This window comes from Alosa alosa, chromosome 17 (genome assembly GCF_017589495.1).
Source record: "Alosa alosa isolate M-15738 ecotype Scorff River chromosome 17, AALO_Geno_1.1, whole genome shotgun sequence".
NCBI classification, from domain to species: domain Eukaryota; kingdom Metazoa; phylum Chordata; class Actinopteri; order Clupeiformes; family Clupeidae; genus Alosa; species Alosa alosa.
The window spans coordinates 6,030,788-6,045,516 of record NC_063205.1 but is presented as its reverse complement, the minus strand read 5'-3'; the positions used below and the strand labels follow the sequence as shown (position 1 = coordinate 6,045,516).

General features: G+C 43.3%; 1 protein-coding gene across 1 annotated transcript; it reads left to right on the top strand.

Annotated features, from left to right (window-relative positions):
- Positions 1 to 5,159: 5,159 nt before the first annotated feature.
- Positions 5,160 to 13,965, top strand: msh2 (mutS homolog 2 (E. coli)). The gene is made up of 16 exons (XM_048268062.1): positions 5,160 to 5,456; positions 5,744 to 5,898; positions 6,138 to 6,425; positions 6,703 to 6,849; positions 6,967 to 7,116; positions 7,239 to 7,369; positions 7,508 to 7,707; positions 7,885 to 7,994; positions 8,233 to 8,356; positions 8,551 to 8,701; positions 10,191 to 10,288; positions 10,434 to 10,679; positions 11,076 to 11,280; positions 12,535 to 12,782; positions 12,889 to 13,073; positions 13,592 to 13,965. Exons 1-16 carry the CDS (start codon positions 5,249 to 5,251, stop codon positions 13,772 to 13,774), a joined length of 2,829 nt encoding a protein of 942 aa, XP_048124019.1. The 5' UTR covers positions 5,160 to 5,248; the 3' UTR covers positions 13,775 to 13,965.
- Positions 13,966 to 14,729: the final 764 nt, after the last annotated feature.

Below are 14,729 nucleotides of genomic sequence, written 5' to 3'. Positions count from 1 at the left end.
TTACAGACGGTGGTTTAGAGTAATATGAAGTATTCCTTTATTCTGAGATAGGCTACATCAATAGGCTCACAAAACAATCCCAAACAGACATAAGGTCTTTATAGAGCAAATCTATATCGATTATTTGTGAAATAAACCAGTAAAACATAATTTGTGGGATGGAATATATAACATTCACACTCATAGCTCATATTTTTTTTTAAATAAATCAGTGAAAAAGTATCCTGACAAACAAGCAGCTTTTTAATGCCTTGGTCATATTTCATAATTTCTGTTGTACTGTAGGTTACCTGATAGCCCAGTTTGAGAGGCGCAAGAGGCATCATTTCACTGCTGTCATTTCAATCACTGCTGTCATTTTATTTTATTGATTTGATCTCAGTCATAGAAGCTAAATTCGAAGGCAGGCCAAAGGTAAAATCCAACAAATCGCATTCAGCCCGCAAGCCAATAGTTGAATAGCCCTCTCCTAGAGCTTTTGAGATATTGCCACTGCTCCAACATTGAAAGGCACTGTTACAATGCCTGGATCAAGCCAGGTTCAGCATAGCGTATGCCACTGTCCGCTCACGTTGCTGACCGGACCAGGGCAAGCACACTTTCGCAGTTCCCGCCGGAAATGCAGTCTAGTTATTATTGTTGTTATGTGTTGTCTGTTTTTTTATATGAACATAAAAAGTGCGTTGGTCTCGAGGACTCGGTCTGAAATTACGAGTCCTTCTCCTCCCACTGTGGTCCGAGACAGAGTCAAGACCGAGTCTTTGAAGGAACGAGTCCGAGACGAGACCGAAAAAGCAGAAATTGGTCTCGAGTCCGAGACCGGACTCGAGTACTACATCACTAGCATCTTGCATTATTTACCCACAATCAAGCATAGCATGCTGAGCTTCGCCACAAGACCAATCATCTGGTTGCTTATCCTGCATACTCAAAGCCCCTTTGAAATATAATATATTAAAGGAGTTTTCCAAACAATCCAGCTTAATTCCAAACAAGTTCTTGGTGTTTCTTGCCCTATAGTTACTGTCTAGCAGAAGAAACTTACAGCAAAGGTGTTTTGTATTTCACGTGCCCTCCTGGAACCCTGTTTAGTGTTTGCCTTATGAATTGCCCTGGTGATACAGGTGTGTGCTGACACAACAACAATGTGTTTAGCAGGGATACAGACCCATTCATTCTTAATGGTCTGCAGGGCTTTGTGATGCATAACAGCCACCACAACCAGGGGACTGTGTTTGCTCATGGAGTGGTGAAGAAAACTCACTTGGTGTCCCAGACAAACTGGTCACTTTGGAGGGTCCTTGAATGTTAAGCATATTATGGGGTAGGTTGGGGGCAGGGGGTTGCTGTATACATCTGTGTGTATGATACTGTGTATATTTTAGGCAGTAATTGAGTTTTACCCTGCATGGTGAATCTTTTATCTGACATCCTTGATATCCATCAGATATCACCAGCTGTGCAGCAATCCACACACACATTGATTAAATGAATTTGCAGGCCGCACTGTCCTTTAAGACCAGTGATAAAGCTGGGTTAAGGAATTTTGTAGTATGTTGATGTTGACCTGTCTAAGAAAAAAGCCTGCTTTTATGACCACTGTAAATGAAGGTCACATGCCAAAGGTTAATGTATCTTCTTGAGAGAAAGTGCTGGTTATGCTGTGTGGAGGCTCATGTCATGAAGACAAGTAGGCCTACTCACCAGCAAGCAGAGAATTTAGGGTATGTTAATGTCTAGCCACCTTAACTCAGCCATATTACGGATTCAGGAATTCACATTTCATGTTCATTCACTGAACCCTCATGAATAACAGGTGAAATAACTGAAAGAATGAGAGGTGATGTAATCAGAAAAGTATCTCCCCTAAACAAGGTGATCTGTAATCTGAAATGTATCTCCCCTAAACAAGAAAAACAAGAAACTGCTCAAGGTTATAGGCCTGGGTGTTTTATGTGAACCAGTTCACATAAAACCAAGTAAAAAGCCAAGTAAAGAGGTCTTTTAGTCCTGGTCTGTAAGTTAAATCATTATGGCTCCTCTTCCACATCACTGTATTTTAATCCAAGTATAGAATTCCAAGTTCCAAGTATTCTAAATTATTCCAACAAATAACACAATGTTCTTCATGAGAATCAAACATTTAACATCGTAATCTAAGTATAAGTAGAGACGTAAAGATTTCAGAGTGAAGCAAACATCATAATCTTTGGGCACTAATAGAAACGTTAAGTTGACAGTAGAGCGAATTTAACATCGTAATCTGTTGGGCAGTCTGTATCCTTTTCCTGACCTAGTGTACATGTGATGTAGACTTATGTAAAATATATTTACTCACTTAGACGAGGGCTAGAACACAACCATTTCTGGTTAATGGAAATCCTTCTCTTTGTCATGTTCTTGTTTTATAGCAGTTGGCCTGTGTCTCTCGTCTGCCAAAGTTCATCTGTTTCTGAGATAATGCTTTGTTCACAGAGTGCTGAGATAACATTCTCTGAGGTCATATTTTGTGGTTTTAATGAAATCTCTGTGAGTGTGGCACACAGAATTAGTTTCAGTTTGAAAATGGGATGCATTCATGGACTTTGTACCCTCTTGACTTCAGATTTCTTTATCATGACAACAGAAGCTGCACTTTGTTGGTGCAACTTGAACATCATGTGATGTTCATGATATGTTGATATACTCCGTTGCTCACGATATGCTCCTGATTTTCACATAGGCAGGCTGCTTTAGAGTTTCATGGGCTAATAACCCCATCTTCAGTTAAGGCTGCAGCTGTAGAAATGTGTTGGTGGTATTTCTACAGTATAGAAGTATGCCAGTGGAAATAGTCAACAAAGTCAACATAGTCAATATATATGCATTGCATATATACATCTTGTGTGTCTAAGAGTGTATACATGTGTGTGTGTGTGTTTGATCAGCAAAATAATGAGTTGGTCAGTGATTGGACCAGTTGAACCAGTGTGCTGAGTGTGGCAGGTGTGTGACGTTTTGTTTGCAAAGGATTTCTGTGAACAGCGCTGCACAAGGCATAATCCAGCCCCTTGCAACAAGCTGTCGACACCCACCTACCTCACACCAATCTACATGCAGAAAGTGACTACAGCAAAGAACACAAATAGGCACGTCTGTCATAGATAGATAAGACACCCATAAAAAGATAATGAGACAAACAGGCCCTTGGTACACAAACATGCAAACATTCATGTGAACATGTGAGTACACACACACACACACACAGACAAATATGAACACATTGTGAGTATGGGAAATGCTAAGAGTGAGCCTAAATATAACCATCAGCAGCTGCCCACTCACATCTCTCCAAACCCACACTTAAGCGTTCACTCTAACAGCCACACAGAGCCCTAACGCTACATTCATTATCCACTGTCTATAAGCAATAATACTACAAAGAAGATTAAGAATAAGAGGAAATGACAAGGAAGGGAGGAATAGGCAGTGAGTACCAGGATGGTGCGAACAAGAGAACCATGGAGAAAAAAAAGTGAGGTGGGCTGAAGTGATAAATTAGAGTGAGAGACAGAAAGAGAGAGAGAGAGAGCAGTGGGAGGAGCAACACAGAGGCTGAAACGCCTTGAAGCAAAGGAGGTTTATTCTGCCACTGATCTGATTTCATTCAAAAATGAGACAGTGTGGTCTCAGACTGCTGTTACTGCCAGAGTGTTTATACTGACTTAAATATCTCCTTCTCTGTAAAAGTACTCTCTAATGATAAGGTAAAGCATTTCAGCCTGAGTCTGTTGAATGTAAGTTTTCCTGTGAGCAGGGAGACCTTGCAAAGACAGTTCCATTACCAAGTTGCGGCACAAGTCCATGCCTGCCATCCAGTGGTCAAACAGCAGCATCACAGCCAGTTGAAAAATCTGCCTACTTCTGATCCCATACTAGTCTGAATTACATTCACATATGAATATTCCTTCTCTAATTAGTTTCTTTGGTTTTTATAATATCCATATGAAGTTAAAATGTAATTTATATTTACATGTATTCATTTAGCAGAATATTACCACACTCATATAGCTGTATTTTCCATGATGAGGCATCATCTACTCCACAGACAGATAGGTTTGTTTACAACGACACACTCTGCTGATCTGTGAATTCCATAAGGAGTGAAGTCCCCACAGAGTGAAATGACGCCATTTGTTTGGAGAGCAGGAAGTATTTCCTGTCTATATTTGGCCAACGGATCGAGCTCTGGAGGAGCTGGATAGCAAAAGGGACCCCTGATACACATACCTAGTGGCAACAAGGTGGAACAATGTCACTATCATGTTGAGACTTTACCTGCTTCAGTATAGCTGTAATGAAACAGCTAAGAGCAAAAAGCCATGGTGAAAAGTCACAACCAAAAACATGAGAGATATCATTATTATATGAGCAAGAAAGCAATCCATTTTTATGTTCTCATGTTATTTTTTCATGTTCTGCATGACCACTACTGATGATAGCAATGTTGTACGTGGGAATTAGCTAGGCCTACTTTAGGCCTTAACACACAAATTCAATATCTCCAGATCATTAGCTTCTGTTCAGCTCTGAAATGTGAGTTACTGTGCCACAGGAGGCTTCTCCCCTTACAATTTACCTCTGAGTCCAGCATCAATGGAATGAATTGAGAAATATGAACATGGTCTTTCCATGGTGATGGATATTTGTGCCCTGTGTAGGGGGGTAAAGGGAGGATGATGGAAATATAATAAAGTAATTTACACCAATGCCCTACACCAGCAACTTGTAAAAATGAATGGGTCTCCACAGCCCCAGTGGATGCATTATGAGCCAACTAAGTCTCCAGGAAATGAAGTGCCAAAGTAAGATGAGTCGATGAGTTATCAACACAAACAAACTATTTTAACTGATGCGAAGGCAAAGACGTTGTAGGCTGTGCGACTCAGAGAGGAGCAGTGCTGCCATCTCCAGGTAAAGGCGAGTGTTGACATCAACTACAAACTACATTAGCGTTTTGGATGTTTTTGCATCCAAGTGCCCTGCAGAGGTGACAGTGACGCAGACAAATTTAGGTTTGAATAATTAATTTAATAATTGCATTGCTTGAGCAATGAATATAAGCAACACGAATAATTTCCCATGTTGTTATCCGTAAAATTGACAAAGTTCTGTTCACAAGAGGAAACAGAAAACCCCTGTGACTCAGAAGGCGGGACCTCGTTTCTCAATTGGCCACTGCGTGCACAGTCTGGCGGGAGATTCCAGCATGGCGGTGCAACCAAAGCAGAACCTGTCTATGGACAGTGCGTCCGAATCTGGTTTCTTAAACTTTTTTTTCTCTATGCCGGAAAAACCAGACACTACATTTAGGGTTTTTGATCGCAACGATTACTACACTGTGCATGGAAAAGATGCCATCTATGCAGCAAAAGAGGTTTTCAAGACTAATCAAGTCGTCAAAAATCTCGGATCAGGTAACGTCTGTAACTTGCTAACTGGAGACTGCTAATCTTGCCTTAATTCAAAGTGTTCTCTGTTGGTTGTACTCTGTTGGTTAGTTAATTACCTACTTAGCTCGTTGCAAATCTGAAAAATACATCTGATGAATACCTTATGTGCCTTCGTTCTGGATGTGGTCTGGCAAATGAACATTTCATTTACCGACAGCATTCGACATGGCCAGCTATCTTGACCTGCTTAGCTTTAGCTGCAAACAGGCCCTGCATGGTCTGTTTTAACGCAACTTGTGTTGTCTGTGCAGGGAGCAAGAAACTTGAGAGCGTGGTCCTCAGTAAAATGAACTTCGAGTCTTTTGTGAGAGATCTGCTCCTCGTTCGCCAGTACCGCGTCGAAGTGTACAAGAACAAGGCTGGCGGCAAGAGTACCAAAGAGCATGATTGGCAAGTGGAATACAAGGTAAGTCATTCGTGACTCGGAATAGGTCTTACTTGCACCGCGCCATGATTTCTGTTCTTATTATCATATCAACAGAGAAGGACTTTGCTTTTACTGCGCAGCTGCTTGTTAAAACATGCTGTCTAGATGTAATCATCCCCACAATGAATGTTCTTGATTGGTAGTAAGTCATTTGGACAGTCATTATTTCATTGTGCTCGTCAAGTGCATTATGTTTGATCATGACATCGCTTGAACAGGCATCACCTGGAAATCTGTCCCAGTTTGAAGAGATCCTGTTTGGTGGTGGTGGGGCTCCAGGGGAAGGTGTGGCAGGAGTGGTCGGGGTGCGTGTGGGCTCTGGGCCTGATGGGCATCGTGTGGTCGGCGTGGGTTATGTCGACTCCACCCTCAGGAAAGTTGGTGTTTGTGAGTTTCCCGACAACGACCAGTTCTCCAACTTGGAGGCCTTGCTGGTGCAGATGGGACCAAAGGAGTGTGTGTTGCCAATCGGGGACGCAGGGGGAGACACAGGCAAGCTCCGACAGGTCAGTATCAGTACACTACTATGATGGCAGATTCATAGTCAACACATCACTCCCATCATGGGATATCTACTCTGGACAAAGCTATGCCTAATGTCTGATTTAATGGGATAGCTTTTTCATTTGTTTACGAATGAGACTCAATATTGAATCAGGTGTGCTTGTGTAAAATGCTCAGTAATGTTTATGTGTTGGAGTTGGAGAGCAGTGGGGTATAATTCTGATGTTCGTTTGTACATGGCTGCTTGATTGTATCTGCACCCCCTTTGGTTTTATAAAGGTTGTCCAGCGAGGAGGAATCCTATTGTCGGATAGAAAGAAGTCCGAGTTTACCACAAAGGACATTGTCCAGGATTTGGACAGACTGTTGAGAGCTCGCAAGGGTGAGACTGTCTCCAGTGCTGCCCTGCCTGAGATGGAGAAACAGGTGTGAGCTCAACATTATTAATGACGGCACACAACACAACACTGTTGCACACTCTGTCATACATGCAGCCGAGTTCCTCCCTGAAATCAGGTGTGTGTGTGTGTGTGTGCTCTGCAGATTGCCATGTCCTCCCTGGCAGCAGTCATCAAGTTCCTAGAGCTTCTGTCTGACGAAGCAAACTTCAACTCCTTCCAGATCACGACTTTTGACCTAAACCAGTACATGCGTCTGGACAACGCTGCTGTGAACGCGCTCAACCTTTTCCCTGTAAGAATAAGACTTTGACATGGGCTACATCGCTGTGCTGATTTATCTAGTGACTCGCTCTCCCCGAGGACATGATGGGATGTGTCTCTTTAACGTCTACTACTGTGTTTAAAATGCTTTAGGGGTCGGACACGACTGTGGGCTCCCACTCCCTGTCAGGCCTTCTGAACAGGTGCAGGACCCCACAGGGCCAACGCCTTGTTAACCAATGGATCAAGCAGCCTCTGATTGACAAGAATAAGATCGAGGAGAGGTGAGCAGAGCCACGCTTTGTTTGCCTTGATCTGTTCAAAGCAGAAGATATTCTGTGTATTGAAGTCTGATATCCATCCTGCATTGAACTGGAGACTTTATATATGCAAGTCTGTTAACTTGTGTGTGTGTGTGTCAGGCTGAATCTTGTGGAAAGCTTTGTGGAGGACTCTGAACTGAGGCAGAGCTGTCAGGAGGACTTGCTCCGGCGCTTCCCTGACCTCAACCGCCTGGCCAAGAAGTTCCAGAGGCACAGTGCCACCCTGCAGGACTGCTACCGCGCCTACCAGGCCGTGGGTCAGCTCCCTGCGCTGGTCCTGGCCCTGCAACGCTACAGTGGTGAGCAGGACCCACGCCCTTTTAGACAGCTTGCCCATTAAAACGCAATGACAGCGTAGTCTCCTCTTTATCTCTCTCCCTGGGTGCATGAGGGAGAAGGGAGAATATGTGAGTGAGAAAATGGAGATGAATGTCTTTGGCCTCTTATCCCTTCCATCTCTCTGCTCATGCTTTTAGGGAAACACGAGGTGCTGTTGAATGCTGTTTTTATCACTCCACTCAATGACCTCATCTCCGATTTCTCCAAGTTCCAGGAGATGATTGAAACCACGCTGGACATGAATCAGGTTAGCAGTGGAATTGCATACTGGAGTTATTAGGCCATGAAAGTGTTCAGCTTGATCTGATTTACTTAGTTACAGTTCTACTGGGATCGGCACAATAGGCTTCAGTTTGTAACTTGTCAGCATTTGTGGTGACTCGCTCTTCCTGAACCTGCGCTTGTTAATGCAACTGTGGAGGGACGGCTTGCTAGCTAGATTGTTGGACAGAAAGTCCTCACCATCTCATTGACGCCCTGTGCAGATTGAGCACCATGAGTTCCTGGTGAAGCCCTCATTTGACCCGACACTGAGCGAGCTCAGGGAGAACATGGACAGGCTGGAGAAGGGCATGCAGTCAGCGCTGACCAGTGCTGCCAGGGAACTGGGTATGTGTCACTGACCTTTACTTACTCTCTCATGCATCAGACAGAATAATGAAAACGCTTACTGACATAGATTTTGAAATTAATTGCATGATTGAGACCAGCCAATAAGAAACAAACATTTTAACTAACCCCCTAAAGCCCGTCTCAACCTGTGGGGTCTTCTCCCTTTGTAGCCATTGTAATTTCTGTTACAGGCCTGGATGGAGGAAAGACTATGAAGTTGGAGTCCAATGCCCAGATTGGCTACTTTTTCAGAGTGACCTGTAAGGAAGAAAAGAGTCTGAGGAACAACAAGAAGTTCACCACACTGGACGTACAGAAGAATGGCGTGCGCTTCACTAACAGGTCCGATGCCCCCCCTCATATATTAGCCATAACCCATACTGTAGATATTGAAAAAGTACAAAGAACATGATGTATGTGCGGTCATGAAAATGTAATACATGCTTGTAAATGTTTTATGTTTGTGTCTTGAGAAGGAGAGTTTTCCATGATGTAGCCTCAAATAATTCTTCTAATTCACCTCTCATAAGCACTTGTCCACACTCAACTGACAATTTTACATGGGGCAAAACACAGAAACTGTATAAATCAAACTAACTGTGTGCACATGCATATGCTATACTGGGAAATGAAGAGGAGGATACATTACTGTAGGTCCACTGTCTCTGGTCAGTACCTGTATAAACACTTGCATACCAGGGTTTCCGTTGTCCGGTAATTACCGGACATTGGCCAGAAAAAAAATGAAATGTCCGACAAAATTGTCAGATTGAAATTTGCTAATAATCCCGTCCCCTAACGCAATCTGAATTTGAGAATAAGCCTTAATATGTAAGCCTATATTATACGTCCTCTGGCTATGTTTTTAAATGAACAGACTCTACCGTTTGAAAAGTAATCTATTAAACAATCAATTCCACCACCACCAGATAGACAGAAGTGTCGGGCGTATCTGTCGGAATCAGTGACATTGGAAGTGGAGTTGCGGGGGGTGCGGCCGCTCCAAGACACTGTCATTCTCCGTGTACACTGGACATGCAAAGTGTTCTTTACCCAAAGCATACAGTAGGCCTATGCGTTCTCTGTCTATGATCTGCAGGGTTAGGGCCTCCTTGACGAGGCGATTACTGGTCCGCGGATATTTTCTGGCACAATTAAACGGTATCATTGAACCGCGGCCGAAAGAAAAAGAAACTAAACATTTCCCAGAATAGGAAACATTTCTTAATTTATTGTTATCAAATAAAGAGGCATAGCATTAGGGGGTAGTGGTGTTATCAAATAAAGAGACATAGCATTAGGGGGTAGTGGTGTGAGCGCTCATTCTTGTGTGTGCGCATCTGTGTAAGTTAAACAGTCACCACTGGAGATAACGTGGGTAGCAGCAACAAACAACGTAGCCTTTTTAAAACAACGAACGAAGCGGACTCTTGCTGTCCATGAAAAGATACTGGCTAGATCTTGTTAGGCATGTTTAAGTTAGGCTAATGAACATGTTGCATTCTATACAGCCTGATTATGTCATTCTTTAAGCTACATGGCCTGTCTCCAGTTTTCCTCAATTTGACTAATTAGGGATAATAGGATATTTGACCGGTATATCATCAAAATGTCCGGAAAACGAAACCTCATTTTTTTTCTAGTGGAAACTCTGTTGCATACACCATACATTTGATCAGTAATAGGAAGTGAGTGGGACCGAATCATGTTCTGTGAGCAAAAGGATTTGAGCTTGAGTCTGAAATATTTGTCCCTGCTGTGCCATCTGATTACCACAAATGACCAAGCAAGTGACCGATGCAAACTGAGGTGTGATGTGTTTGCTCTGCAGCAAACTGAGCTCACTAAATGAAGAGTACACGAAGAGCAGAGAGGAGTATGAAGAGGCCCAGAATGCCATCGTGAAGGAGATCCTCAGCATTGCCTCAGGCAAGTCCCTACACATGACGAACAACACGGGTGCCATTCATTTACACTGGTAGTGACCATGCCAGGGCTGCCTCTGTGTTTTGGTGTTTTTAGATTGTTCTGGTGAACTAAGTCAAGGATTCTGAATCTGATAACTGTCCCGCAGGCTACATGGACCCGCTGCACACACTGAACGAGGTGACTGCCCAGCTGGACGCAGTGGTGAGTTTTGCGCTGGTGTCCAACGCTGCCCCGGTGCCATACGTGCGGCCACGCATACTGGACAAGGGCTCAGGCCGCCTGTTCCTCAAGGGCTCCCGCCATCCCTGTGTGGAGGCACAGGATGATGTGGCTTTCATCCCCAATGATGTGTCCTTTACTCGCGCCCAGGAGACCTTCCACATCATCACAGGTACAGCCAGTCACTTCAGGAACAACATAGATGTGCAAATAAGTCGATCTGATCTCGATCTATAGTTTCAGGGTTCCCAGCTCCACTTGATTCCAGTATAAGATAATCTCACTTATTACTCTTTACAATAACAACAAACATTCTTCCAGATCAGTTTTCACATTCATCTGATCCAAATACTTTGGAGACTAGTAAAAACATTTCTATTCTGTATTAAATACTGAACATTGCTTTTGATATTGTAGCTGGTGGCACTATTAAAGGCATAAAGATACTGTAGATGAAGTACAACATGGATGCATCGGTTGTCAATGACTTAACAAAGTATCCACTTTATCCACTGTAAGAAAGTGGATAAAGTTTTTTAAAGTTGTGATTTTTATTGTTGACTGACAGGTCCTAACATGGGGGGCAAGTCTACCTACATCCGCCAGGTGGGAGTGATTGTGCTGATGGCGCAGATCGGCTGCTTTGTGCCGTGCGAGGAGGCGGAGGTGAGCGTAGTGGACAGCGTGTTGGCACGTGTGGGTGCTGGAGACAGTCAGATCAAGGGTGTGTCCACCTTCATGGCTGAAATGCTGGAAACGGCAGCCATACTCCGGTAGGCAATTATTCACCTGTTCCTCAGCCTCTCTGCCTCATACTAATCAGTAGTAATAACACTTGTGTTTGTTTAGTGCACTTAGTGAGATACTTGATTTTTCTGACTCCATTCACTGTACTACTTAGGGTGCTGTTTTTCATACTGTGTATTGCTGAAATTGCACAAATGCAACATGTTTGTTTATCACTGCAAAGCCTTCGCAGCAAAAAGCAGTTGAGGGAGTTTCTACTGCCATAACAACGTGTGCTAATCACGTTAATAAGAATGATGGCTAACATGCTAGTTTTTCAAACGACTGAAATAGACACGCTGACCAGAAAATTTGGGACGCATCCAGTTTAGCTCCATAAATGAATATGGAGATTCAGGTCAACTCTCATGTCATAGCTCATTGTACCCAAAGTCGATCATCATACACAGGTTTCCCATTTACCAACAAAACTAGATGCGCGCGCAGCCGTGGGGCAGAAGACGCCGTCCACAACGTTATAAACTTAACCTAAATAGTCAGCTGCTGTAAGCTACAATCGGAATTTTTTTGTATATCCCTTTTGTCTCAAATGATGATAACATCTCATTTCAGGCTATATTTCAGAGTTTGCCGTTCATTTGCATTATTAATATAACATCGTATTTTGTCATTTTTGGCGAAGACATGCATTCCGTTAGGGATATTGAACATATTGAACATTCTCTAACTATCGTGATATCGAATTGGTGCAGTTTTCAGCAGAAAAACTAATTTTATTCTTTTCATGGAGAGCACTGCTCTATGCTGTTCTATGGTGTTTTCTGCCTCTTAGTTGCGCACGCATGTTTTCATGATGTTGCATAGAAATCCATGTATAAGTTTCTTCACTGCTTCCATCTACCGTTGTGCTGGATACAAACGTCTCATTACTCCGCTTGTAACTGGTCAGCTGTCAAAAATTGTGTGATGCTGTTTTTTTTTCTGAGAAGTTGGACTTTTCTTAATTTTAAAAAGACACCCTGAGCTGCAGGGAACAGCCTTTTTTTTTTAAAAAAGGACTTTTTTGAAAACACGGTTTACTCCATAGGATTATATTGTAAATGCTGCAAAAATAACACTAGTCTGAACACACCCTAAATCCATACCAAAGGTGTGTACGTTTGTATTTTTGGGTGTATACATTGATGTCACCTAGTACCTTAGTTTAAACAGTTTAGTTATAGATGTTATGCATGACGCACAATGCATCACAACATTTTTGCCATTGTTTGTTCCCTCAGCTCAGCCACAGAAGACTCCCTCATCATCATTGATGAGCTGGGCCGGGGCACTTCCACCTATGATGGATTTGGCCTGGCCTGGGCCATCTCTGAGTTCATCGCCACTGAGCTGCGCTCCTTCTGCCTGTTTGCTACGCACTTCCACGAGCTGACCGCACTGGCCCAACAGCTGCCTACCGTCCACAACCTGCATGTCACTGCCCTGACCTCCCACGACACACTCACCATGCTCTACAGGGTCAAGAAGGGTGAGGGGTAGTCGTCTTGATATCAGACAGCATTTAACGAAACTGAGAATCAGACCTTTGCCAGATCAAAAGCTCTCCTTGACCGTCTCTTGCTGATTTTTGTTAGGCGTGTGCGATCAGAGCTTTGGGATCCATGTGGCGGAACTGGCCAACTTCCCTCCACATGTGATCGCCAGCGCGCGGGAGAAAGCCCTGGAGCTGGAGGAATTCCAGGACCTCGCCCCTCGGGAGACTGAACGGGAAGGTGACACTGAGGGACCTGAGGCCAAGAGACGCTGCCTTCAGAAGCAGGTGAGAACTGCAGACACTAGTGGTGCAGAGGACCGTTCCTTTTGAATGGCCCGAAATGTTTTTCATGTTGTAGCCTTTTTTGGCAATGTACACAAGTTTGTGTAGACACACACATGCACAATATGGTAGAATTGTGTAGAATTGTACAATGTGGATATAGACAAATATTTGGCCAATATTTGGTCACCAAATTATACTATGTCTGTTGCAGACTTGCCTTATATTAGTGAAGCATTGCACACACGTGTGTACAGACACAAACAAACGTGCATACATATACACGTATGCCCACAACCTCTGCACAACCTCTATATGCATGCACACACACACAAGCACGCACACACTGGGATAATAAGGTAAACATCAACATATTGCAAAGCACAGTACCATGTGGGTGTTGTAATTATTTTCCACTATGCAGTACATCTAGTTTAAAAAAAAAAGCGATCAGTTAAAAACAGGTTTGTTTGAAAACCATTTTAGATGTTATGAATGACCACTAGCCATCCTATTTTCAGGAGGGGGAGCGTCTGATCGAGGGTTTCCTGGCGCAGGTAAAGGCCTTGCCCCTGAAGGGCTTGACTGAGGAGGCTGTCAAGCAACGACTCTCTGAACTCAAGGCTGAGCTCACAGCTCACAATAACAGCTTTGTCAACGAGATCGTGAATCGGGCTTCTGGCAGCAAGCTGGTCACCACCTAAGGGTCAGGTGCTCCTGCCGTCACATGTTTGCTCCCACCTGTACAGCAGTTACATTCAACCTATAATCTACATTAGATAAAACATTAGTGAGCTGTTTTAGAAATGTCTTATTAATTGTCTTTTCCATGTTTGTGTATGTACTTTTTTTCGCCGAGTAAAAATATTTTCTGCACAATCTAAGATTGGTTTGTGTGATATTTCATGACATGAGTTTCGCAGTGTCACTCTCCTACTCCTGCAGAGTCCTGGGTTTTGTAGTCACCCTGAACTGAACCCACAGGTTTCCATTTGGGATTTTGGTCAGGATGGCCATGCCAAAAGCTTGATTTTTGTGTTCATTTCACCATTTTTGAGTGGATTTTCCTGTAGTTTGGATTGTCCTGTTGGAAGATCAAACCATGACCAAACTTCTTGGCAGAGGTTGGTCAGCTTGGTTTTGATTTAAAATCAGCTGGTACTGCTGAGAATCCATGTCACATGAAGAACTACACTTCCAAGGCCTTTGATGGAGGAACAGCCCCACAGTCTCAACTCCACTGCCACATTTAATGTATGGTATGCATGGGAGCCTTCTCTTTATTTCTATGCCAAACTCACTTTGAACATTTGGAGTCAGAGATGCATTTTGTTTTGTGTGACGATACCACCCTGTCCTAGTTAAAGTTCCCGTAGCGTCTAGCAAACCCCGAGCAGAGAGGATTACGGTGGAGTTAGGATTCTTCTTTTCTTCCTAAGTTCTTTGCTCCAAACACTTTTGCTTGTGATTAAAAAAATAAATCAATACAAATAAAATAGGGAAGACCCCTTTTTGGTAACCCTCCAGTTTGTTGGCATGGAGGCAATGTGTAATGGTGGATGTGGATGGTGATCCAAGGATGCTATCAAACTTAAGAGACCTCCTTTGATTCTTGCCGTGGCTGCTGACAAAATGGCCCTGCCTCCTCTACAAGGCTGG

Excerpts from the sequence above, each read along its gene's own strand:
- msh2 (XM_048268062.1), top strand. The coding sequence starts at position 5,249 with ATGGCGGTGCAACCAAAGCAGAACCTGTCTATGGACAGTGCGTCCGAA. Across the intron at positions 12,783-12,888 it reads GCTCTACAGGGTCAAGAAGG|GCGTGTGCGATCAGAGCTTT; the intron begins GTGAGGGGTAGT and ends GATTTTTGTTAG. Across the intron at positions 13,074-13,591 it reads GACGCTGCCTTCAGAAGCAG|GAGGGGGAGCGTCTGATCGA; the intron begins GTGAGAACTGCA and ends TCCTATTTTCAG.